At 45.4% G+C, this 24,321-nt stretch overlaps 1 protein-coding gene across 3 annotated transcripts in view; it reads left to right on the top strand.

Annotated features, from left to right (window-relative positions):
* Nucleotides 1-522: 522 nt before the first annotated feature.
* Nucleotides 523-24,321, top strand: part of LOC119461437 (exportin-7-B-like) — a 79,929-nt gene continuing 56,130 nt past the window's right edge. For 2 of the 3 annotated variants that reach the window (XM_037722744.2, XM_049666970.1), the window contains exons 1-9: nucleotides 523-675; nucleotides 1,315-1,467; nucleotides 7,512-7,605; nucleotides 7,683-7,924; nucleotides 8,016-8,168; nucleotides 8,232-8,552; nucleotides 8,629-8,775; nucleotides 12,754-12,926; nucleotides 23,330-23,520. In XM_037722744.2, coding sequence (XP_037578672.1) covers nucleotides 661-675; nucleotides 1,315-1,467; nucleotides 7,512-7,605; nucleotides 7,683-7,924; nucleotides 8,016-8,168; nucleotides 8,232-8,552; nucleotides 8,629-8,775; nucleotides 12,754-12,926; nucleotides 23,330-23,520 — 1,489 coding nt within the window. In that variant the 5' untranslated portion in view covers nucleotides 523-660. The remainder of the gene's footprint in view (nucleotides 676-1,314; nucleotides 1,468-7,511; nucleotides 7,606-7,682; nucleotides 7,925-8,015; nucleotides 8,169-8,231; nucleotides 8,553-8,628; nucleotides 8,776-12,753; nucleotides 12,927-23,329; nucleotides 23,521-24,321) is intronic. The other variant, XM_049666977.1, reaches the window with a different exon arrangement.

The raw sequence follows: 24,321 nt of genomic DNA, 5'->3' as shown, positions 1-24,321 counted from the left end.
ATAATAAGAACCGTGTTGGATGGCGACGCTTGTTGCATTTAAAAGAAATGGTTAAAATGTAGTGACTGTTGGAAACGTATTTTTATTTAGGCCGCAAAGTTTTTTTTACAAAAAGTGTTAAAGATAGCAAAAAACAAAAACAAAACGTAAGCATCACAACAAACTTAAAAGCAGGTACAAGTAGCAAACTCAAATTTGTCCGCTTTAGATGCAGATGCAGCGTTTACAGAACTGTCATACGTCTTTGGTGCAGAGTTACGAATTTGTAAACTGTGTGCTTTAATTTTTATAAAGATTACCGAGTTTCAGCAATTTTTGTAAAAAGTATGAGTTCTCAAGTCAAAATTCTGCTTCTTACAGTTACAGCTCTAAAATGCAACACATTTCATTAAAATTGGTTCAGCGATTGTCTCGGAGAGCATTTCTGCGTTATGTATTTGAATCGGGAAATATCTTAAAGTTGAAGATGTATTAACTAGTGGTTCAAATTCCTGGCAAGGACGAAGAATCTCAATTTCTCATGCGCAAACGGCACGCAGCAGCTCGTTATGCTCGAGCGCTCGTGGATGGCTCGTGTTAGGGGGCGCTAAATCGCATTGTTGATCCGAAAGCTAAAATCTTCCCTGGACGGAGGAGGCGCCTCATCTTCCAGTGTTCAAAATGGCGGATGACCAAGTAAGTATTGAACTCGGCCTTTGTACGCCAAGGTTTCATTGCATCTGTAATTGCTCTGTAGTCAGGTCGCGACAGACAATTGCGAGGTCAGAAATCGGCGTTTACACCTTGTAATAAGCAGATCAATTTTGTGCACTTCGCATTTACTTAGTCTCGAAACATTTAGAGATCGCATCACGGCCCGGGATCGCGAAACACCGTTGGCTTTTCATCAGGATTGAGAGGAAAGTTGCCAGCAGCGCTGCGTTCAATTTATACATTCGCAGCAGTTGCACTCTCCTAGAATGTCTTAATTGGCGTGTCTCAGTAGCTACAGCTAGTGCAGAGAGACCCTTGAATGCGTAAACGCAGTGTATGCTCTGAGGAAACGGTGAACCTATCGTCGACTTCTGAAAATCAGCATAAATGCTTGCCATACTTTAATGTCGATTAATTTGAATCGTAATGCGAGGCCCCATTTGAATGCGCGTGCGGCTCGTGCGTCAGCATGCATAAACGGTTCCCGAATGAACTACCCGATTTGCAACGCCGCGTTCATTCAGCTTTGAGCTTTAGGGACTGACTAAGTGTCAACTGCGTGGGCTGAAAAATATGCATTGATACGATCCACTGCCCGTGAATTCTGACCATGAATTTCAGGAGCTGGCGCGGGTGGAAGCTCTGTGCCAGCAGCTTTACGAAGGCGCCGACGCTGCTGAGCGCGTCCAGGCGGAATCTCAGCTGTCTGAGTTCTGCTGTGGCTCATCGCCAGACTGTCTTCAGCGATGCAGGCTCCTCCTGGACCGGTCACAGGTATCGGAAACTGGACTGCAGACATATACTACTGTTTGTCTGCAAACTGTTGGTTTTCACCCGCCGTGGTTGCTTAGTGGTTATGGTGTTGGGCTGCTAAGCACGGGGTCACGGGATCAAATCCCGGCCACGGCGGCCGCATTTCAATGGGGGCGAAATGCGAAAACACCCGTGTACGATTTAGATGTACGTTATAAAGAACCCAGGTGGTCGAAATTATTCCGGTGGGGCTACGGCGTGCCTCGTAATCAGATCATGGTTTTGGCACGTAAACACCCATAATTACAAAAAAGAAAACAAAAAAAAAAAACTGCTGTATTTCTACGAACGTTTCCCGCCTGCTACCACATTTCTTATGGCAGTGCTATCTTTCTTTTTTTCACGACTGGTGATTTGTCTCCACATATGTAGCTTTTTTTTTTTTTTCAGTGTGCTAATTATTATGTCAGCTGACGTCTGTTGCGATCAGGTGCGAGAGCAAGCATGCACATCTTTTAGGATGTATGCTGCGTTGTGCTGGTGTGCTGTTGGAGAGCAGTTTTGGAAATGTGTTGGAGCAGCTTCAGAGATAATGCACGGTCCTCGTAAGGACCGTTCGATTCGTCTGCACCACTGTCAATCAGTTCACGGCGGGGCACATTAAGTCCAGAAATGCCAGCTCAAGTTTAGCGGTGCAAGTTCAACTCGACACTCAAAATGAATGGCGAAGTGCAAATGCAGTGCAGGCTCCTTATACTTGTATGCATAACATGCAAGCGAATATTTTTTCTTGTTTTCTTGATTTTGCAATAAAAACACAACCACCAGTGTTGACGTATTGACCAAGGCATGTTGTTTAATTCGAAGTAGTGTTGGTTTGATCACAACAGACAGCTGAATTGTGGGCTGTGGCAAATACACAACATACTTGTGTATGCATGTATAAAAATGCATGTAAACAACACATACAGCATTGCATAGATGCAGCAGATGAATGTAAACGAGGTTTCGATGGTGCTTACGCCTGTGCGCTCTGTCTGCTGCACTACCTTATAGTACATTCGACTGGTCGCTTTTTAGCGCTCTCGTGGTGCAATTTACATTTGGTAGGTTGATATGGAGCGCTCGGAACACATTCTCCTGGTTTATTCAAAGCGCCGCATTCCACCTCAGAGTGCTTGGAGGTGCCCCACCTTCAACCTGGGAGCACTACTGAGATTCTACAGAAACTCAGTTGCGTTTGGGAGCAGCTAGCACATTCGGCTGGGGCAGGCTTTATGTGGCTGCAATCTTGAGAGGGCTCTGCATCGCTGCAAACTGGGTTGGAGCGCAGTACGAACTAGTCGAATGTACCATTAGAAAGGTGAGCTGGTGCCTGGCACCTGCATGTCTGCACCAAGTTGGCAGCATCGGTAGGGAGGGTGCAACAAAATTGAGCCAGTCTTGTACCTTTCCTGTGCCTTTTGAAAGGACGACATGGTTCGGAGGGTGGCATCGCTGCACTGCTGAAACGACCTCGTGAACTGGTTTCAGACGGGGCAGGCAAATCAAATGAACCTTTTATTGCTTACTGCATCGATCCATCTCATAATACATGCAGCTTATTAGAACAGTGCACAAATTTATTGTTTTTCTCATAATTTACTTGTGCCCAAGGGTATGTGGTCTAGCGCATGGTAGTTTGTTTGCTTGGTTTACTGCTGTGGTGCTGCCTAACCCTTGTTTACATAGATAAGCTAACCACATCAACTGTCTCCTTGATAGGGGCATCAAAGATTAGCTCAGCTTGTCGACAGCTGCACATGTTCTCATATTCTGATGTAAACAAAAAATTGAATCATTGTGGTGAATAATGGGTTTACAGGCTGCTCAGAGTAAGAAATAAGCATTAGATGTCATGCCACTGTAATGCTTAGGATGTCTTAAATAATTCAGGGCATGGTTAGGCAAGCCCATCATAAATTTGGAAATCACGGTGCCCACTATAGCTACGTTGGTAGAGTTTCGGTGCATCACCTTCCCTGCAACGAAGAAAAAAAAAAGGCAGCAAAAGATTGAAGAATGTCCCTACAAAATAAAAAGAATGCCTGAACATTAAGATCGTGTAGCATTACGCGCAAACATGGACAAAAGAGGGAACACGTATAACCCACACGAAGTGCAAACTAGCAACAGTTTATTACGAGAAGAACGTGACCTCATTTATACCTTGCCACAGGCAGTACAGCGCATGACACCAAGGGTGGAACCACAGCGACACAAAGATGTCAACACGTGCGTGACGTGCTATTCAAATACGCTACTTCCTTAGCTCATAAGGTGATAGAGGCCATGCTAATACACTTATCTTTTAAGGTTGTGATGCAGTGGGCCTCAATAATGAGGCGTGTCATCTCATTGTTCGACTTTTCAATGATCATGCACTCTTTGAACCTTGGTCTACAGCTGCATGAATAGCACGCTACGCACGTGTTGACATTTTTGTGTCGCTGTGGTTCCGTCCTTGGTGTCATGCTCGGTACTGCCTGTGGCAAGGTATAAATAAGGTCACGTTCTTCTCGCAATAAACTGATAGTTTGCGCTTCGTGTGTTATACGTGTTCCCTCTTTTGTCCAGGTTGTTTGCGCGCAATGCTACATGGTCTTAATGGAAAACCAACAAGCCCAAGTGGAAACCCTACTGGTCAGTAACAATATATGGCACAGACCAAGCTGTTCTTGACATTTTGTTGTTGTCATCACTCTCCTACATTATCTACGCATCTGCATAGTTTGTCTAGCCAATCTTCTGTGCTTCTCGAAACAGGCATTGATTGAAAAGGTAAAAGCAGCACTATGACCTTCTAATGATGGAGATAGAGGGGATTGAACAGTGTGATGCTTACTTCACCTACTTGTAATCCTTTTGCATCAAAGGGCCTCTCACCAGGCCCTGTTTGAAGTTTTGGTTATGCACTAGAAGTTGTAAAACATCATCCAGGCAGTGTTCTATTGCAAGGAATTTTGAAAAGGGTGTTGTAATAACGGAGATAGCAGCAAAATAAATGTTACGAGGCGATCATGTGAGGAGGCAAGCTACCCTCCTTGCTACAGGGCCTCTCCCCCATTGCTTCAACCAACATTCATGAAAGACACTCCTTCCCAACAGTTCTGGTGGAAGCTTTGCACATATCTTTGTTAAACAGTAATCCCCGAGTTGTTTGTATTGCTGGTCACTATTTGTACACTGCAGGCACAATGGTGTGACATGTAGGTGCAAGCTGTGTCTGCTGGCAGGTAGACAGGCTCTCCTGAAGAGGAGGGCGAGACTTTCATGTGAATTTTAAGCTGTTTTCGCTGGACACGTCAGTGTAACACTTACTAGACGGTCATCACCGTGTGGTTTGTGCAATGAAGGGCCCTTTAGTAACCAAGTAATGCTTAAAGCTTGCTGAAATGCATAAAAAAATTACCTAATGTTTTCGCATATTCAAAAGTGTTAAAGAACAAAGTAGCATTTTGTTTCTTGAATATTTTTTGCATTGAAGCCTGCGTTTGAGGTTGTACAGTAGGCATTGCTGTTGGATTAATCGCTGCCAGTAGTGAGCTGTTAACGTTTCAATGCCTAGCAGGTTCCAAAACATCGCACTATAAGCCATAGTTGCCATAGTTACATTTACAGTGATAAAAAAAAAATCCTCAAACCTGTGCAAGCCTTTGCTTGTTGCAGCTCATACAAAGTGAAAGCTGGCCTTCACTGTGCATGAGTCTGCACATTGACATGGATATGCAAGAAGTAATTAAACATTGACTTGCTTGAGTGTCTGTGTACAGGCATCTGAGGGTGCTGGTAAACATCGCTTGAAGAGAGAAGCGGCACCTTAGATTTACCAAAGCTGGCTGGAATCCATGCGTTGAATGCTTGTATCTTTTTTTCTTAAAAGTGCCAGGGTCAGAATTTCTTCCATACACTTTTATCTCCAGCCAAATTTACAGTTCTTGTTCCTAAAGTGCTCAGTTGCACACACTTCAAATTGCTCCAAACGTTTTTCAGGTCTACCTGCTTGAAGCAGGAATTCTCATATGAACATAGGAAGATGATGTCAAAAGTGCAGTAGCGCTTATTGCATCAAAGTTTTTGTTGCCCCAGTGTTTGCAATTTCAGCCTCATTGTGTGGCAGTGTTCTTTGCGGCACCCCTCTCGCTCCTGCCCACTCCCCTATCAAACTCCTCCCTTGTGCGTGCTTGCTGTGTTTGTACTGTTCAGCAATTCTCCTTTGCCTCTCTTCCACGTCCTGACCAGCACCACGCTACCAAGTGCTGTGGTAATGATATGGCGTGACTGCATGTACGTTTTTTTTTTTTTTTTTAGACTATATACAGAGACCCGCCGTGGTTGCTCAGTGGCTATGGTGTTGGGCTGCTGAGCACGAGGTCGCGGGATCGAATCCCGGCCACGGCGGCCGCATTTCGATGGGGGCGAAATGCGAAAACACCCGTGTACTTAGATTTAGGTGCACGTTAAAGAACCCCAGGTGGTCTAAATTTCCGGAGTCCCCCACTACGGCGTGCCTCATAATCAGAACTGGTTTTGGCACGTAAAACCCCATAATTTAATTTTTAGACTATATACAGAATATTTAGAAATCGCCTATGGCAGATAGCACAATTCTAATCCGTAAACTGGATTACTCAGAGGTGGACATTACGTTAACTAGAAAGCAAAATATGTTATCGATAAATAAACACAATTTCACTAATTAAGTTTTTTACTAATTACTTTACAGCACATATTGGAATTTACTAATTATAGCAGATGAGTTTGCAAGACTCATCGACTTGAAACAAATTCTGAGGATAGCACTGGTTACGTGATATGTGTGGTATAACACGGTAAAAATTCACTCTCGTTCAACTTCCTTTTTTATGAAAATGTTTTATGCATTGAAGCACAAAAGTAACTGAACCGCCATTGTATTTTATCACCCACTTTGTGACTGAATATCTCGAAACTGGTGTCATCCTGAGAATTCGTTTAAAGTGGGACCTCGGGAGCCACCTCGGGAGCCACCTCGGGAACTCGCTGGCTACGATTTGTAAATTACAATATGGACCATAAAGTAATTAATTATAAAGGTAATTAGCAAATTTTAGATGATTAGTTGATAATGCACTTTGATTTATTGTGCAACTAATGTCTGCTTCTTTGAGTATTCCAGCTCAAGGCCAGGCACATCTGCCTCATGAGCAGGGACATCTTATTGATAATAATAATTTACAGCAGGCAAATTTCTTAAGTGGTGAGGTTTTCCAAGTACTGTGCACGTGAAATACCCTGTTGTTTACATACATGACATTATTACAGTTTTAGCTGAGCATCACTTACAGTCCACTCTGCTCACTTTTCATGTGTGTCTTCTAGAGATGCCAGGGACGTGCACTTGGCTTGGCTGCAAAATGACAACAAGCCAAGTAAACGCCTTGTCATGCTCTGCTTAGCCAACTCTGCAGCCGAGCAAAGGCAGTGTTTTAACTTCTGTTGCCAATATGAGCACTTTGCTTAAGCGCACTGTCATTTCTGCTGAGCGGCTGTGTACAATTTGTTAGGATAGTACATATTAGCTCTCAGCTCAAAGATGAAGCATATAGATGGGACAACACAATTAGGACACACTGTTGTAAGCAGAGCGGACCATAAACATAGCTAAATCTCTATTTTTGAGAGCTAAGGACATGAAGCTCACATTTGTGGACCCAACAAACCTCCCTGAAAAATTCTAATTCCTGATATGTTTTTGCAAATACACTAATGCTTCCACGCCTTTAAGCCCTGAGTGTGCAAATTTTTGTATTTAATTTAGATAGTGATGTGACTCCACACTCGAAGAAAACTGTTGGAAATGGCTGTTGGATCATTATTAGCAGTAAATATTGCCTACAGAAAGACCACACATGGCAATCGAGTTGCCCTTGTATCTGCATTTTCAGGCCACCAGCTGTGAAAGAGACAAAGATTTAACACAAACCTTGTTACTTGCAGCCTTTGCTGCTGAAAGTGCATTGAGTGTAAAGTCTTCTTTGTTGCAGAGCTCTTATGCACAACTTCTGGCTGCCACTACTTTGAGCAAGCTAGTGTCTAAAAGTCCTGGATCCTTGAGCTTGCAGCAGCGATTAGAAATGCGTAAGTAGCACTTACAAGGAATGTTGCTTGTGTCATTTCTCCATCATGTTCATGCAATGCCTATGCTGTTCTTACAGGTAACTACATCCTGTCCTACCTGTGGCAACGACCAAAAGGCGCTGCCTACGTGACCCAGGCTTTGGTGCAACTTTTTTCTAGGCTCACAAAGTTGGGTTGGTTTGACTCGGACAAAGAAGATTTTGTTTTCCGTAGTGTCATCCGCCAGGTGCAGTCATTCTTGCAAGGCTCAGTTGAGTACTGTTTGGTTGGCGTTCAACTGCTATCACAGCTTACCTGCGAGATGAACCATGTTACTGAGGTGAGCATTGTTTTTAAAACTGGGGAGGCAATTCATTTTGCTGCAAACTAGCTAAAGAAGCGAAGCAGCTTATGGAATGCTTGCATTTCAGGCTGAAGCAAATCGGAGCCTCACCAAGCAGCGCAAAATAGCGTCATCCTTTCGTGACAGCCAACTCTATGACATTTTTCAGTTGGGCTGTGATTTATTAAGGAGAGCACTGGAATCGTGGAAGACTCAGATGACATTCAGTGACGATACGCAGGTGTGTATAATTTTGACAGCTGCAACCTAGAACTGCTAACTAATGTCTGTTGGTACTTTGCAGCAGCAACTGATGAGCCAGCTGCTACATTTGGCACACCACTGCCTCAGCTTTGACTTCATTGGCACAAGCCCAGATGAGTCTTCGGATGATCTCTGCACTGTTCAAATTCCAACTGGCTGGAGGCCTGCCTTTCTTGACTATAATACGTTGCAACTTTTTTTTGACTTGTTTCACTCACTACCAGTCGCCCTTAGCCCACTGGTGCTTACATGCCTGGTGCAGATTGCATCAGTGCGCCGTTCACTATTCAACAATGCTGAGCGAGCCAAGTTTTTATCCCAGTTGGTCACTGGCGTTAAGCATATTCTGGAAAACCCTCAGGTGGGTACAGACCAGCGAAGAGCGTTACGTGGAACATTTGTCAAAACCTGTCATTTATGAATGTGTATATTTTCAGAGCCTTTCAGATCCAAACAGCTACCATGAATTTTGTCGGCTTCTTGCTAGGCTCAAATCTAACTACCAGCTTGGAGAACTGGTCAAAGTGGAAACATATCCTGAGACAATTTCTCTTATTGCTAAGTTCACTGTGACAAGTCTCCAGGTGAGGGCGTTAAAACCTGTTTGACTTTTTGGCATCATTGCTACAGAAAGCTTGGCCACCATTGCTTTCGTTTTCGTTTTCTTGCAGGTTTTTTTGCTCCTCCTTTTTCGATCACCTCATTCTCGTTCCTACTGTGGTGCATGAACTGTCATGTTACACTTTTTCTACCTGCTGTCTCATCGGGAAACATTCCCTTTCAGCATGTGCTGTGCCTTGTGCCAGTGGCTGTAGCTCCATGCCTTCTGTGAGAGCACCATTATACTAAAGCAAGTCACTGACCAATGACGATGGTGAGTGACCTGTTTTAGTATAATGATGCTTAGCTCTGGCCATGCTATGTTCAGTAGAACTCGTCACTACTACTCTCGATCGCATGATGGGGGTGGGTTCTATCAGTGTTGGCCTAAAAATTTTGAAAGGTTAATCCTTGGCTTGACCTTGGTGCGGAGTCAACTTGATTTAATAACTGATTACATGTAACTAGTGTTGTTTGAATATACTAATTTCTTAAATAGAATTGAGTGCTTGGAAAATATTTCCTCTGAATACGAAGTTAAATAATTAATATTTTTTCATTAGAGCGAGGACACAAGTGGCAAAAGAAAAAAAAAAGATAAGCTGATTATATTGGCTTCACAAAACATGTAATCCAGTTTCTAGTTGGAGATAAATCATCACGCGTGATTGAGTGACACGTGCAAGTTTTTTGTGGTTTATATTGTGACAATATTTCATGTGTTGCCTGCATGAGGTGAGCCATGGTGTAGTACTGCATTACACCCAATATTTAGCCAAGTTCAATATTAAAGGATATTGAATGCCATCGTCTCAAGTCAAATATGAATGGAATAGTAGGAACTATTTGATCCTTATTCATTAAAAATATACAGTAAAACATTGTTAATACGTACCCACTTAATAAGTAATTCCAGTTTAAATATAGTTGCGATCAATCCCCTACCCTGTCGCCATTGAACCTTATGTATTGGCTGACTGCTTAAGCCGTAGTTGCTTAACACATGCCAAACGATTAGTGCGTAGTATTTACTTCATTTTTCGGCACATACAAGCGTGGAATTGGCAAAATGTTGTGCACGCAGACCATAGATAGCGAAATTGCGGCACACGGACGTTTCCTGGACTGCAGTCGCCACCAATAGTGACGTCAAAACATGGTAAACATGACATGTTTCCTGCTCCCATAGCGTCTAGCGCTTCCATGTCGTCGCCATGGATGACGACGTGGATGATGGCCCTTTGGTACCCAACGCGGCTAGTGTGTTGCCCGTCATGAGGGCGTTCGCAGAGAAGTGGGGACTGATGTAGAAACTGGCTCGCGGCCTTGCCGAGTTTGAGGATGCCGTCGTCGCTGCAAGGCGGCTACGGCGGCAAGTGAAAATCAGTTTTTCTGCCTACTCGCTAATAAAGGTCTGCTTGTGTTTGAGAATTAAAACATTTTCTTGGCTGGTAAGTCTACAGCCGCTCTCTGCCATTGTGGGTAATTAGTACATCGCTTAGTCCGCCAACTACGTATTAACGAGGTTTTACTGTAATATTCACGCTCCCGTACTTGTAGCCATCTGTTTTTGGGTGAGATTTTGTGAGAACTGTGGGTGGCTGTGAGTCAAGTTAGGTTGATACTGTATGTCAGCATTTTTTGCTTAAAATTTCTTAATTAGATCGACTTCTGCATGTGGACCGAACAAACCTCAAACGCCTGATTTGTACACGTTACAGAAAAAATGTAACCAATTACAATAACTCTATAAAAAATGTTATTGATTACAGTGACCAATACTGCCCTATGAGAGCAATTAATTATTGCACAAATGTAGGTACTAAAACGGACTGGCCTGGCTCTTACAATGTGTGCTCTGCCGCCCTTCTCACATTATATTCACTAACAGTTGCTTTTCAAAATTCTTGTCAGTCATCATCGCTCTTTAGCAGCTTTTTTCGTCGGTCCTCCCCATTTACTCAATGAGCAAATAAACGTCAAACATCAGCAGTGACAATGAAAACTCTATGTGCTCACTAAAGGAAAGGGCAGCTGTTTACCGTATGAACAATGTGTAATGACAGTGGAAAAAGTGAAGTCGAAACTCGCTGAACATGAGCATTCTGATGTGGTGGTGCTCATGTCGCATAAAAATTCAAAATCATTGTGAGATGCATAATGCAATGTTGCCAATACAAGCCACACTTCCCTGCCGTGAAAATAAAGAAGCAAATACTGAGCAATGGGTTTTCCTTTCTGAACATGTGCATCCATGATGCTGCTACGTGGTGCGACTGCAGCTACTGCTGTAGTTCACACTTAATTTAAGTGTTCAAAGCTGCATCATCAAAATTTGCCTCGTGACTAAAGTAACTGGTTACATGTAATTGATTACTGAAAAAAGGTCAATTAATTACAGTGAGCATTACTAAGTAAAATATGTAATTGAATAATTACAACATTTCCAAAAAGTAACTGATTGCAAGTAATTAATTACATGTGAATTTGTTATGTATATCGTATTTTCCATTCTATAAGTCGCCCCCCCCCCCCCCCCCCTGAAAACGGCAGTTTATCAGGAAAAAAAAACGTATAAAGTCTCATCGGGTATGAGAGAGTTCATTCGGTCAGCGATTAAACAAAATAGTGACGTTTCACTTCGTGAACGCAGGTCATGCGCAAGCGTATGGGTACCATTCCTATATAATTGCGATAGCAATGATATGGACACTCCAGGCTGTCGTGGTCGCCGCAATGTTCCGTGTAACGGCCAAGGTCATCCCCGCGCGCCGTATGCTGTATGTGTGAGTGAAAGCATGCGAAGGTGAACCGAATCGCGCACAAGGAAGGAAAGCTGGAGGGTAGCATAGTAGGAAAGGGGGGGAGGCTTGTACTCTGGTAGCAACTGCGTAGTTTGTGCAGCAGTGCGCGCCGTATCTTGAAAGCGTTCTGCAGACGGCGATGACTTTGGTGTCGGGCGACTCGCAGTTGGCCTGTTGCCACTTACGTTGCTGCTCTGTCTTTCTTGCACGATGCTCAGCAACTCGATCACAAGAAGAACCCGGCACCTCCATAGTGCGCACACAACCTATAGCAACTGCCAGAGGTCAACCCAGCGCGCTTCGCGTGGCCATAGCATCCAATCTGATTTTGACGTTAGTTCCCCCCCGCCCCCCCCCAAAAAAAAGAAAGCTTATATAAGTTGCATTGTTCTATAAGACGCACCGACAAAACATTCAAAAGAAAAAAAAACTCGACTTATACACGGGAAAATACGGCAAGTCAAACACCATTTCACATCAAGGAAAATTAAAGCGACTTGTTCACCTTTTGGTCGTGGAGATTACATTTGTATAAAGAAACAATGAAATGGTCTTTGAGTTATAAATTACTTAGTATATTAATTAATTAGTAATCAGCTTTCTGAACTATCGACAACTGAAGCTTCACTCGAGCTTATCAAAAATGCTACTATGGGCTTCGCGTTAAGTTTCCCACGCTTGAATCAGAATTTTGAGGTACCCAAGTTAGCATATAAAATGTTGGGCTTTCTGTGGTTAATGAACATTAGCTGCTTCATAGTTAGTCAGAGGCTGATGTTCATTGTCTGAGATGGAGGTAGACTTACGCAAGAGAAAATTGCCATCCGCGTCACAAGTTGCGTAGAGCTGAGCTTCGAGCTGTCGATTAATTTGCCCTAGCATTGCCAACAACGAACTTCCTGGTTAACCCAATTGATAAGGCTGTTGGCCTAGCAGTGTACCTTTGTTCGTTATTGGGACTAGGATACATTTTATTTTGGTTAGGCTGTAACACTTTCTTGTCAACAAATGTGTATGGGCTTGCTTGTAGCATCATGCTACTTAATTGCATGGCTACTGTTTAAAAAATATTACAGTGGTGAGAAGTTGCTTGTTTTGAAAAGCAGCTGTGGCACCTTCATGTGCATGTACTTAAGCGCATTCAAAACTGTTCTGCAGATGTGGCAGTTTGCACCTAACAGTGTCCACTATCTGTTGAGCCTTTGGCAACGCATGGTGGCATCGGTGCCTTATGTGAAAGCATCTGAGCCTCACTTATTGGATGCCTACACACCAGAAGTGACACGGGCCTACATCACCTCACGGCTAGACTCTGTCAGCCAAGTCATGAGGTCAGTGTTTTGGCATGTCTTTGCAGTATATGGCAGCATCAGGCATGGAGCACCTTTGTCCCAGTAGAAAAAGTGGTTACATTGACACACTTATTAATTTTTATAAGGTAAAGCATTTATAATTATAACTTAAGTTTATAAAGTGAATTCTGATTGAAAATGCACAGTGTTATAATGTACACATGAGGTGGAAATGGGATAATATTGGCATAATATGAACATATTAGAAAGCACAAGTTTCTCATGTGGAAACTGAAAGCACAATCTCCTGAGAGAGTGATGATAGTGTCCATGCCATAGGCTGGTAGGCTGACCGATCAAGTGTTAAGTGAGCCATATACTGCTGGTTTAAAATAAAGGACAAGTTGGTATCAGCTGTTGAGAACAAGGGGCCAACATATGAAGAGATCATTTATTGCACTTTAGGTACAATAATGCCATCTTGTTAAAATGAAGAATTCTATGCAGTAGAATCTCATTAAACCGAACTCCAAGAGGATGGGAAATTGATTAGAATGAAATGGAGTTCTAAGGAGTGCCTCTTTGAATGTAGTGCCCAATCAATTTTGCAGTGCAGCATGCAAAATAAAAACGATCACTGGGCTCACATTGGAAAAGCCTTATCTTTTCTCCATCAGCACGCGAAGGCATGTACTGAAAAAAACCTAGGTTCTGACAAGGTGCAATAATATTGCCGTGAGACAGAAAAAGAAGACTACAGCATTAGGCCGGCACCGATGAAGAAGTGGTAGAGGTTGATCCTTGCCATTTTGGCTGGTTGCTGTTACGCCTGTGCTACTCACCGTACTTGTAAATATTTGTAAATACTATACGCTTTTTGTGCAACATTTTCTGGAGGAGGTGAAGGGTACGCAGCCTGTTCATCACCATTACCTAAGCGCGGAACTCTGAAGCGGTCGCCGCATTGTTCCTTCGCGGCAATGGCCACTGAAGCACACACCACGCCGGAACCTACCGTGCAGCAGCCGTCCCCACAGTCTGTCATCTTATTCTTCCAAAAGATCCGGGCACCTTCTGTGGCACAGTTGACGTGGACGTCGAGGGTTGGATTGTATGGCATGAGCGTGTCAGCAAACCGAACATGTGGAATGATACGTTTACTCTGGCGAATGTGATATTTTATCTGAAAGGAACCACGCGCGTCTGGTACGAGATGCATGAGCACGATCTGCCCAGCTGGGACCTTTGCAAAGATAAACTGAATGACTTGTTCGGCAAGTCCTTAGGTCGATTTTGCTTGTTCGAATCGCCGACACTCTTTCACATTAGCATCCTGGGTGGCACAGTTCCTGAATACTAAGAGGTTGAATGCGTCATCGGCGATTCCTTTAAGTGCCCGATCTTGTCCGCTTCGGACATGTTACCGTCAACATTACGGCAAAGCAATAGATTATCCTGAATATATGAAATGTATGATTCAGTAAATGACGGCGCGCAAGAGCCAAGTTCTTTTTTAGCGGCTAGCTGTCATTTACTGAATCATACATTTCGTATATTCAGGATATTCTAGTGCTTTGCCGTAATGTTGACGGTAACATGTCCGAAGCGGACAAGATCGGGCACTTACTCAAAGGAATCGCCGATGACGCATTCAACCTCTTAGTATTCAGGAACTGTGCCACCCTGGATGCTAATGTGAAAGAGTGTCGGCGATTCGAACAAGCAAAATCCCGCTGTATCGCCCAGCAATTCACCAGGCTTTCCAATACTGCCGCATCATCATGCGAAGAACCACTACCTATGTTACAATCGCCAGTTTCGAACACTTTGACACGGATCGTTCGTCGTGAACTAGAAGCAATGTCACCAGCCCCTCTCGTGCCCAATGTCTCGACTGCCAACCAGCCTATCGTTTCATTGATTCAAGCCATAGTTTGACAAGAGATCGCCAATTTGGGACTCTCCTCTGTCCGCACTGTTCGCGTTCCACCAGTGGCACCGAGGAACCATCCCTTTTACTTGCGATACCGTAATCCCTCTGAGCGGAGGACGCCGGATGATTGCCCAATATGTTTCGCATACTTTCGAGTTGGGCATATTGCACGACACTGCTGGAGCAGTCAGACATCACCGACTGGCTGGAGCACCCGGAACCCTCGTCCTGAAGGCTACTCCCGTGCAACATCGACGCGCTCTCCACCGACTGACACGCCCGACGTCCACGTTTGCACCAACGTGTACAGCCAGGTCACCATCGCTGCGCAATTGCTGATCTCGCTTGCCGCAAGCCTACCGATTCCCTTCGCCGCAAGCCCCCCCGTTTCCCGTCGCCTACCAACGCTGGATGCTACGCATCGGAAAACTAACAAGTGCAGCGCCCGGAGGTGACGCTGCATTCTTGACCCGGCTTCGAAATCCTGCTCTAATTTGCTCGAAGTCCAAGTTGACGGTGTTACTGTTACGGCCCTTATCGACATCGGTGCACAGATCTCTGTTATGAGCGCTAGTCTTTATGAGAAGCTGAAGAAAGTCCCGACACCCGCCGTGCAACGTACAGTATAGAGTAGCCAATGGCAGCACACCTACTGTTGGAACGGGTACTGCCTGTGTTACCATATCTGGCCATAGGACGAGCGCTCAGTTTTTTGTGTTTGAGCAGTGCCCATACTACGTGATTTTGGGCATTGACTTTTTGTCCACACATTCAGCCCTCGTCGACTGCGGCACCGGTGTCCAACTTGAACTCTCTGCTGCCCTCGAGACTCTTCCTGCTAAGCCTATGCAACTGTGTTTTTTAGAGTTTGTGCGACTGCCGCTCCAATTCACTACTTATGTTCTTTTGACGCCCTCTCCTGCTGTCGCTGACGGGGATTATGTTGCATCCCCTATTATTGACGTTGTCTTGGCACACAATGTGACCCTACCGCACACGGTTGTCGAAATTGTCAACACGAAGCTTATTTGCCTGTGCTCAACTTTGGCACATCCGCCCGTGTTCTTCCATCCGGAATTGCGCTTGCAACATTGTCATCCCTCAACGACTGTCAGATCTCCAGGCTAACATTTGAAGCCCCTTCAAGTCCGACGTGCGCAGCAGGATCCATCAGCTTGCCCACCAGTGAATTCAATAAAATGATAGCCGCGGACCTTTCACCTGCGCAGGCTGATTAGCTCTGCCGTGTGTTAGCGTCGTTCTGGGATATTTTTGACTTCGACAACCGCCCACTTGACCAGACAACGGTTGTCATGCACCGAATCGACACCGGCAATGCAAACCCTATTCATCGCCGTCCATATCAGATTTCTGCTGCTGAACAGGCGATTATACAAACAGAAGTCGACAAGATGGCGACAAAAGACATTATAGAACCTTCGTGTAGCCCATAGGCATCTCCAGTTGTGCTCGTCAAGAAAAAAAGACGGCACCTGGCGTTTCTGTGTCGATTACAGACACTTGAACAAGATCACTAAGAAGGATGTATATCTGTTGCCACGTATAGATGATGCCCTCGACTGCCTCCATGGAGCGAGTTATTTTTCGTCCATCAACCTGCGGTGTGGCTTTGGCAGGTTGCCGTAGATCCTATGGACTGCAAGAAGACTGCATTTGTGACACCTGACAGGCTATACCAATTTAAAGTTATGCCCGTCGGTCTATGCAATGCGCCAGCCACATTTGAGCGCATGATGGGCTACTTCGTGGCTTCAAATGGTCGACCTGCTTATGTTACTTAGATGACGTTTTCTCAACGACATTTGCCAGCCATATTCAGCACCTGTCGGCCATTCTCCAAGTGTTCCGCAGCGCTGGTCTTCAGCTTAACTCATCCAAGTGCCACTTTGGTCGCCGCGAAATAAGAGTGCTTGGTCACCTTGTTAATGGTGTAGGAATCTGACCTGACCCAGAAAAAAATTCGTGCCTTGAAGCATTTCCCTGTGCCTTGCTCAACCAAAGACGTTCGATTCTTCATTGGCTTATGTTCCTACTTTCGTCGCTTTGTCAAAAATTTCACTGACATTGCCCGTCCGCTCACCGACCTTCTCAAGAAAGATGCGCCTTTCTTCTGGGGCCGTCGAGAAGCTCATGCATTTTCTGCGCTTATCCGCCTTCTGATGGCTTCTCCTCTGTTGGCGCACTTCGACCTATCTGCTCCTACGGAAGTTCGGACAGATGCTTGTGGATACGGAATCATGGCCGTCCTTGCCAGCATGATCGTGACTGCGTCATAGCGTATGCCAGCCACCCGCTCTCTGCCCCAGAACGCAATTACTCAATTACCGAGCGTGAATGCCTTGCCCTTGTTTAGGCCATCTCCAAATTTTGGATGTACCTCTTTGACCGCCCATTCATGGTAGTGACTGACCACCATGCGCCTTGCTGGCTTGCCTCGCTGAAAGATCCTACAGGCCGTCTCAGACGCTGGGCTTTGCGATTACAAGAGTACTTGTTTTCCGTCATGCACAAGTCTGGCCAATTCCATCAGGATGTGGACTGCCTGTCCCGTTACCCCGTGGATCCACCCGACAGCACCAACCCTGACACCGATGCCTGTGTTCTTTCTGTATCTCAGTTTCTTCATTTCGGCAATGAACAGCGGCGTGATCCGGCGTTGCGTTCCATCATCAACTGAGACCCGTCTCAGTTCTGGGGCCTCTGACGAGTCGCTCCGAATGTTTACCTTACATAATGGAACTTTATACCGCCACAGTGTACGCCCCAAAGGCCCTGAGCGCTTGCTGGTGGTGCCCTCCCACATGCGTTATACTTTCCTCCAGCAGCTTCACGACGAACCTACAGCAGGCCATCTTGGTGTAACGCGCACTTATGATTGCGTGCTGCATCGTTTCTTTTGGCCTGTGCTTTATCGCTCTATACAGAAGTATGTTGGCAGCTGCAAACTGTGCCAGCGACGCAAGAGACCACCGATGCTTCCCGCCGGCCTTCTTCAGCCTAACGATGTCCCAGTAGAGCCGTTTTTCCGCGTCGGCCTCGGTTTGCTTGGACCTTTCCCTACATCAGCATCAAGGAACAAATGGGTTGCTGTCAGGACAGACTATGCCACGTGCTACGTTATTACGCACGCACTTCCTACCAGCAGTGCTACCGATATTGCTGACTTCCTTCTCCACGATGTGATTCTGCATCGCGGAGCTCCTCGTCAACTGCTCACCGATCACGTCCTTACTTCTCCCATGTCATCGATGACCTTCTACGCTCATGTTCCATGAAACAGTCACCACTGCCTATCACCCTCAGACAAACGGCCTCACTGAACGCCTGAATTGCACCATAACCGACATGCTCTCCATGTACGTTTTCGCTGACCACCGCGACTGGGATGCTACATTACCCTTTGTTACATTCGCCTATAATTCGTCACGCCACGATACAGCGGGTTCACCATTTTATCTTCTTTTTGGCCGGGAACCAACTCTACCCATGGATACTTTACTACGAGCCGCTCCACAACAACCATCGGAGTATGCGCAAGATGCCATCGCAAGGGCGAATGCTGTGCGTCATATCGCGCGTGACCGCCTTACGATGTCGCAGGTGTCACAGAAGATCCGTTACGATATCCGTCACAAGGATGTATAATATGCTTCTGGATAGTTAGTCCACCTCTGGTTGCCAACTCGACGCGTTGGTCTCTCAGCGAAGCTTCTACCACGCTACCACTGTCCTTATCGTGTTCTGCGCCAAGTTACCGACGTGACGTATGAGATTGCACCGGCTAAGCCAATGTTACCATCTGCGCCGGTCCAGACTGACTTAGTTCACTTTGCTCGGTTAAAGCCGTATAACCCGTCTGCTAATGCTGCACTCTGACCTGCCTGGATGGTGCGAGTGTTTTCGCTCGGGGGGTAATGCCGTGAGACGGGCATTAGGCCAGCACCGATTAAAGAAGAGGTACAGGTTGATCCTCGCCATCTTGGCTGGCTACTTCTACGCCTGTGCTACTCGCCGTTCTTGAAAATATTTGTCAATATACGCTTTTTGTGCAACAATATCGCCTGCCGTCTGCTGTGGGTGTGAGGGAAAGCTTGCGAGGGTGAGCCAAGAAGGATGGTGACTTTTTGCGTGCAGTCCTTCCACGTGCTCATCGTTGGTCACATGATCAAACATGCTAGAGGAGAAAGGGGTGCAGTCTCCTCCTTTACTGCGGCCGTGATAGCGTATGTTCGTCTGCATGGCTTAGCACATGTGTGGCTGACGCGCCGTTCGTTGGAGGTAATGTGCAATGAATGCAAATGTAAATGAGCCGAGATGGCTGGCCACTTCACGTGCGCCTAGTATTGGAGGTCATATAATCTCAAGTATTGGACACTCACGCAGCCTGAAGCATTTATTCTTCGAGGCCGGCTCTCTTCATCATGCTAGCATTGTGACAGCGATGTTCACGGTCATCGAGTGGGATCTGTTCATGTCTGCCTGTGTGTGCGTGACATGCTTCTTAATTTAATTCGTAAGTGAATGTTCGCTGCAATTTATACGCCAGGTAAAACTACTAACCTTACCTCGTGTAGCTGTTTAATGCTTTGCTATAGCTATCAATGCTTCACCTTTAGGTCAAACTGCACCTTTTTTTCTTCCTGCTCCTTTTCAGCCGGTTGGGAGAGTAGGGTCTGTGCCGCTCTGCTTACTCTGGTTTGATATCAGCTCCCTGCTCGTCTTTCCTTGTCATTTTTATGGCACGTAACATTACAGTAGCTACAGTGATACATCGAACCTTCACCTTAGGCTTGGGTTTGTCTGAAAAGCAGTCCATGGGAGCGAGAAATTTTGTTCGAAATAAACGTTGCGCAGTTTTTGGAGTTAGCGGTAGTTTTTTCCTATCCATATACATAGTACCTTGCCGGGACCAACAGAGCAGTTTGAATTATCAGTCGATTCGAATGGAGAGATTTCAGATTAGAGGGATTTCTTTATATTTATTCAAATGTTGTGCACTGTAGAATCGAGGATGGTGAACTTGCCACGTAGATATATCAAGCGAATGTTCTCACATGCTGGATACAAAGCCTAAGTCATTTGCGAGTTCCTTGAAAACACAAAGTGAGGCATCAAGTATGTTTAACTTGCTCTGTGGGTATATCAATTGGATGTTTGCCAATGCCAGGCTCCAAGGCCCAAGTTTGTGAGTGCAGTCCTGCGAACTGCGACGCATACGAGCAGTTTTATTTATTTATGCCAGTATTATGCTCCAAAGCAGAACAAGATGCCTTCCGTGGGATAGCCTTATGAAGTGCAGTGTCAAGCGTGTGGTTGGAGCTGATATTCCCTAGCCAAAGAAGGGAAACTACTTCCTCTCACGCCTGAGCTATCCATGTCGTCAGGTGCTACTAGCATAGAAGTGCTCGTGCTATCTCTTGCCATAGCTGTGCAACTGTGACACTCGCTCCTGCCAACGCTTGGTGTCATGCAGAGAATCCAATTGTAAGCATATGTGAGAGTTGTAAGGAGACATGAATTGTGAGTGCAGGGGGTGCACGAGAGGAGAGCACGGCCACAAATTATGCAGGTATTATTTACTGTTCTAAGTAGAGGTGCAACTGTAAGGGTCGTTACCAAAGCAATTGTGTTCACAGACTCATTGAGCGTCGTTAGGGCTATAATGAGTCTACGGAAACACAAGAATTCAGTTTTTAACGAACTTTACAGCTGATTATGCTCAGCTTACATGGGCAACCAAGTGGTCATAGTGTGCTGGGTACCTGGCCATAGAGGCATAAAAGGCAATGTAGCTGCAGACGAAAGTGCTATGTCAGTAGTTTTTAAAAATACAAATACAAACATAGCTATCCCTCCCACAGACCTAAAGCCTTTCTTGCGCCACCAGTTGCGGAGATCTTGGCAAAGGCAGTGGGACAGCGAAGTGTCAAACAAGCTGCATATGATCAAACCAAGAATAGGGAAATGGATGTCTGAGAAAACGGCAAGACACAAGGAAGTGCTTCTTTGCAGGTTAAGAATAGGTCATACCTACGGCACACACTCTTACCTCCTTTCTGGAAGTGATCCTCCAAAATGTAATAGGTGTGGCGACCTTCTTAGTCTTCCATGATCTTGTCCAGTGCCCTGAAATAGAAGCCAAGCGTAAAAAGTACTTTTATCCCGCATATCGTGAGCACATCCCCCTTCACCCAGCATTCTTTCTTAACCGTGAGCCGCTTTTTGATTTTAGTAGAAGTTTTTAGCAGAAGTAAACACTTTACAAATCATCTGGTCAGGGTATCTGTAGCGCAGCCTCGTCTTGCAGGCTGCAGCTGCAGTGGAAAAAGTGTTTACAGCACGTGCCTCTCAGCCCTTGACTTCCAGGAACTTCTTGAGGCACTAGTGCTATTGTATACGTTTTAGTACAGTGCAGTCCACTTATAACGATATTGAGAAGAACGAGAAATCCGATCGTTATAACCGATCATCGCTATATCTGGACTGCCAAAAAAAAAAATGCCGAATATACCTTTGCAGTCCCGAAACCGAAACTGCCACTTGCGCTAAAAAAATCGACGTTGTAGAAAGTAGGCCGTTAAAAATGAAACTTTTATTTATACCTCTAAATAGTGTCTTAATCGTTAAGCACGCTGAAATAGAAATCTGCACTTGCTTTTGCAGAAGTTTCGGATTCACAACCGCCGTGTGCATCTCGTCCATCTGCGGCGAGAACACTGGTGGCTATAATTTAGCATGCATGAATTCAATGAGTGACTTGATCAACGACGTTGCACTTTGGTTGAACCTTGGGGTCGGTTTCAAAGGCGGACCATTGTCAATCTCGTCGTTAGTGCTGTTGCTGTCGTCGCCTCCATCGCACAACGCCGCCGTCTGTCGCGAGAACGATCGCCCCTGTTGGACATCTCTTCGCAGAACGAGGCAGCACTATTTGCACTTGGAAGCTCCTCCATCGATGCATCGTCAGTAGCCACGTGCTTTCAGAGTTCGATAACAGAGTTTTAGATTAGGGGGGTGCACGCGTTGGGGCCCCTTAATCTAAAACTCTCTAATGTCAGCGGCTTCCACCATGTTAGTTTCACCCATGGGGGTTTCCTCCTGGCGCACAAAGCCCGCCTTTTCGTTTGATCGGCATGGCCACTGCTTCTAGCCTTCATGACCCTGGCGCTCCCGGTTTTCATAATCGTCGATATCATCGACTGCGCAAGCTCGTACTTCTTCGAGTCTTGCAAAATCAGTTTCGTCTCAAGGGGCGCACCTCTCGTTGCTTTCGCAGTGCAATTCCATGCTCGTTGAGAGAGAGCGCGTCAGGAAGCGCAGGCGCCCCTCGCCAGAGGAGGCGTTGCCCTCACTTATCGCCTTTCTTCCGCCCCCTCCTCACGCGACCGCCGGTGACACGGGCGCGAAGCAGCTGGCATCATCTTGTGCACGCTGCACCAACTTACGATGCTCTCCACGGCTTTCGCAGTCGGCACGCGGGTGGGATGCGCTGCGCGGTAATGGCGGCAGATACAAACTCGTGTAGCCTAACTTTTCGCCCCGTCTCGGTTAAGGGCAACGTAGGAATGCAATTTTCACGATTATTTTGCATGAAAAACACCGCCCAGAAGCAAAATTTTAATCCTTATATCCGATTTGCGGTGAATAACATATCGTTATATATGTGTTTTTTTTCTCATAGCCCTAATGCATAAGTTTACTCTTAGCTCGACTCATCGTTATAACCGAAATATTGTTATATGTGGTATCGTTATATGTGGACTGCACTGTACATCATTAATTCGTGTCGGAACTTTTTATAGTCATAACTCTAATCATTAGTCATTGTCATTATTTTAATACCAATATATTTTACGCAATTTACAGCGACTAGCTTTTAGGCCTTTTTACAGCCACGTTATATCAACCATTTATAACTCATAGTCCACTTTATTTATTGTACATTGAAAAACCATCACCATTTATTATGGCGCTCTTTGGCCATATCTGGCCCTTGCGCCAATAAAAACCATATATTATTATTAACTGTAAGGGTCACATTTTGGGTGTCCCTTTTATGTTGTGATTTAGTTCCTTTGGTTTACTGGAGATGCTCTCCATTGGTGCCAGCACATGTTGGGCTACAAGATGACACTACATAATAAGGGGAAGGGATTGATAAGCAGGTAGCAAGCAAGTGTGCTTAGTCGTCATGACAAGCGTCGCATATGTATAGCATTGGGAGAGTGTACATCTTCGTTGGGCCACCAGAGGACACTAGCATACGGTAAGCTCAGACACTTGAAATGTTTGTGACCATGGTCTGGCTGTTCCAGAGAATTTAATTTTTACTTCTGAATGTTTCTTACTCTCTCTCGGTCCTCTTGTGTTATATTTGTGCAGTGACTCTTCTTTACTGAAGCTACAGAAGTGTCTTAGGCCAATCTAGCAGATGTAGTGCTGAAGTTTTTTGGGGGGGAATTTACCATAAGCTACTTGATTGTTGCAGGGAAGGCCTAGAAGACCCGCTGGATGACATGGGCATGGTGCAGCAGCAGCTGGACCAATTGTCGACTATCGGCCGCTGTGAATATGAAAAAACATGTGCCCTGTTGGTGCAGCTTTTCGACCAGTCTGCGCAGGCATACGGGGAAGCTGGGAATCAAGGTGCCGCCGCCCTTGACCTGGCCATTCTTGAAGGTGGGCCACTTCTCTTTAAGGTTTTTACATGAAGATGAGGCTAGGCCGGGGCCATATTCTTGACTGATCACTTTTGGTGGTGCTCTTGCTTAGAACTCTAGGGTGATGCCTCATTATGGCAGCATATTTTCCTTATGTTATGGTTGTTTCTGATGTCTATCCTGCCCCCATCCCTAGAATATTCATGGTTTGAAAATGATTATACGCAGTCTGGTTGTACTTGTAGATGAACTCTTTTTATCATCTTCTCGTATGCTAATTTAGCCGATCACGCTGAAGGTGATATACCGTAGAGACTTGTGTAAGGGCCGCACTTTTTTTCACAATTTTGATGAGGTGCGGCCCTTACATGGGACTGTGCCTTTTGGTCAAAATGTTGCCGGCATAATCCAGCGACTTGCGCACAACCCGGATCCCCGGATGTACCATTGCATCAGAGGTCAACGTGCAGCTCTTGCGATCTAGTAGCGGCACGTGGAAGTGTTCTCGATAACTGTTCTTAGTTTTAACAGCGAAGCTGTTTAAGCCAGCCATAATTTGTGGTGCGTAGCAAGAAACTACCAAGAAAGAAAATAAACTTTCTTGCCGAGGCGGGATGCCTAGACTAAGCACCTTGCCAGTTCGTTATGCAATACAAGACGCTGACAAACTGGAAACGCCTGTGTGCTTGTGTTGTAGTGCACTTTAAAGAACCCCAGGTGGTCAAAATTAATCCGGAGCCCTTCACTACGGCGTGCCTCATAATCAGAACTGGTTTTGGCACGTAAAACCCCAGAAAGAAGATCATTCCCGTAGCTGTGC

This window comes from Dermacentor silvarum, chromosome 1 (assembly GCF_013339745.2).
Source record: "Dermacentor silvarum isolate Dsil-2018 chromosome 1, BIME_Dsil_1.4, whole genome shotgun sequence".
Classification (NCBI taxonomy): Eukaryota; Metazoa; Arthropoda; class Arachnida; order Ixodida; family Ixodidae; genus Dermacentor; species Dermacentor silvarum.
This window is presented reverse-complemented; position numbering and strand designations above follow the sequence as displayed.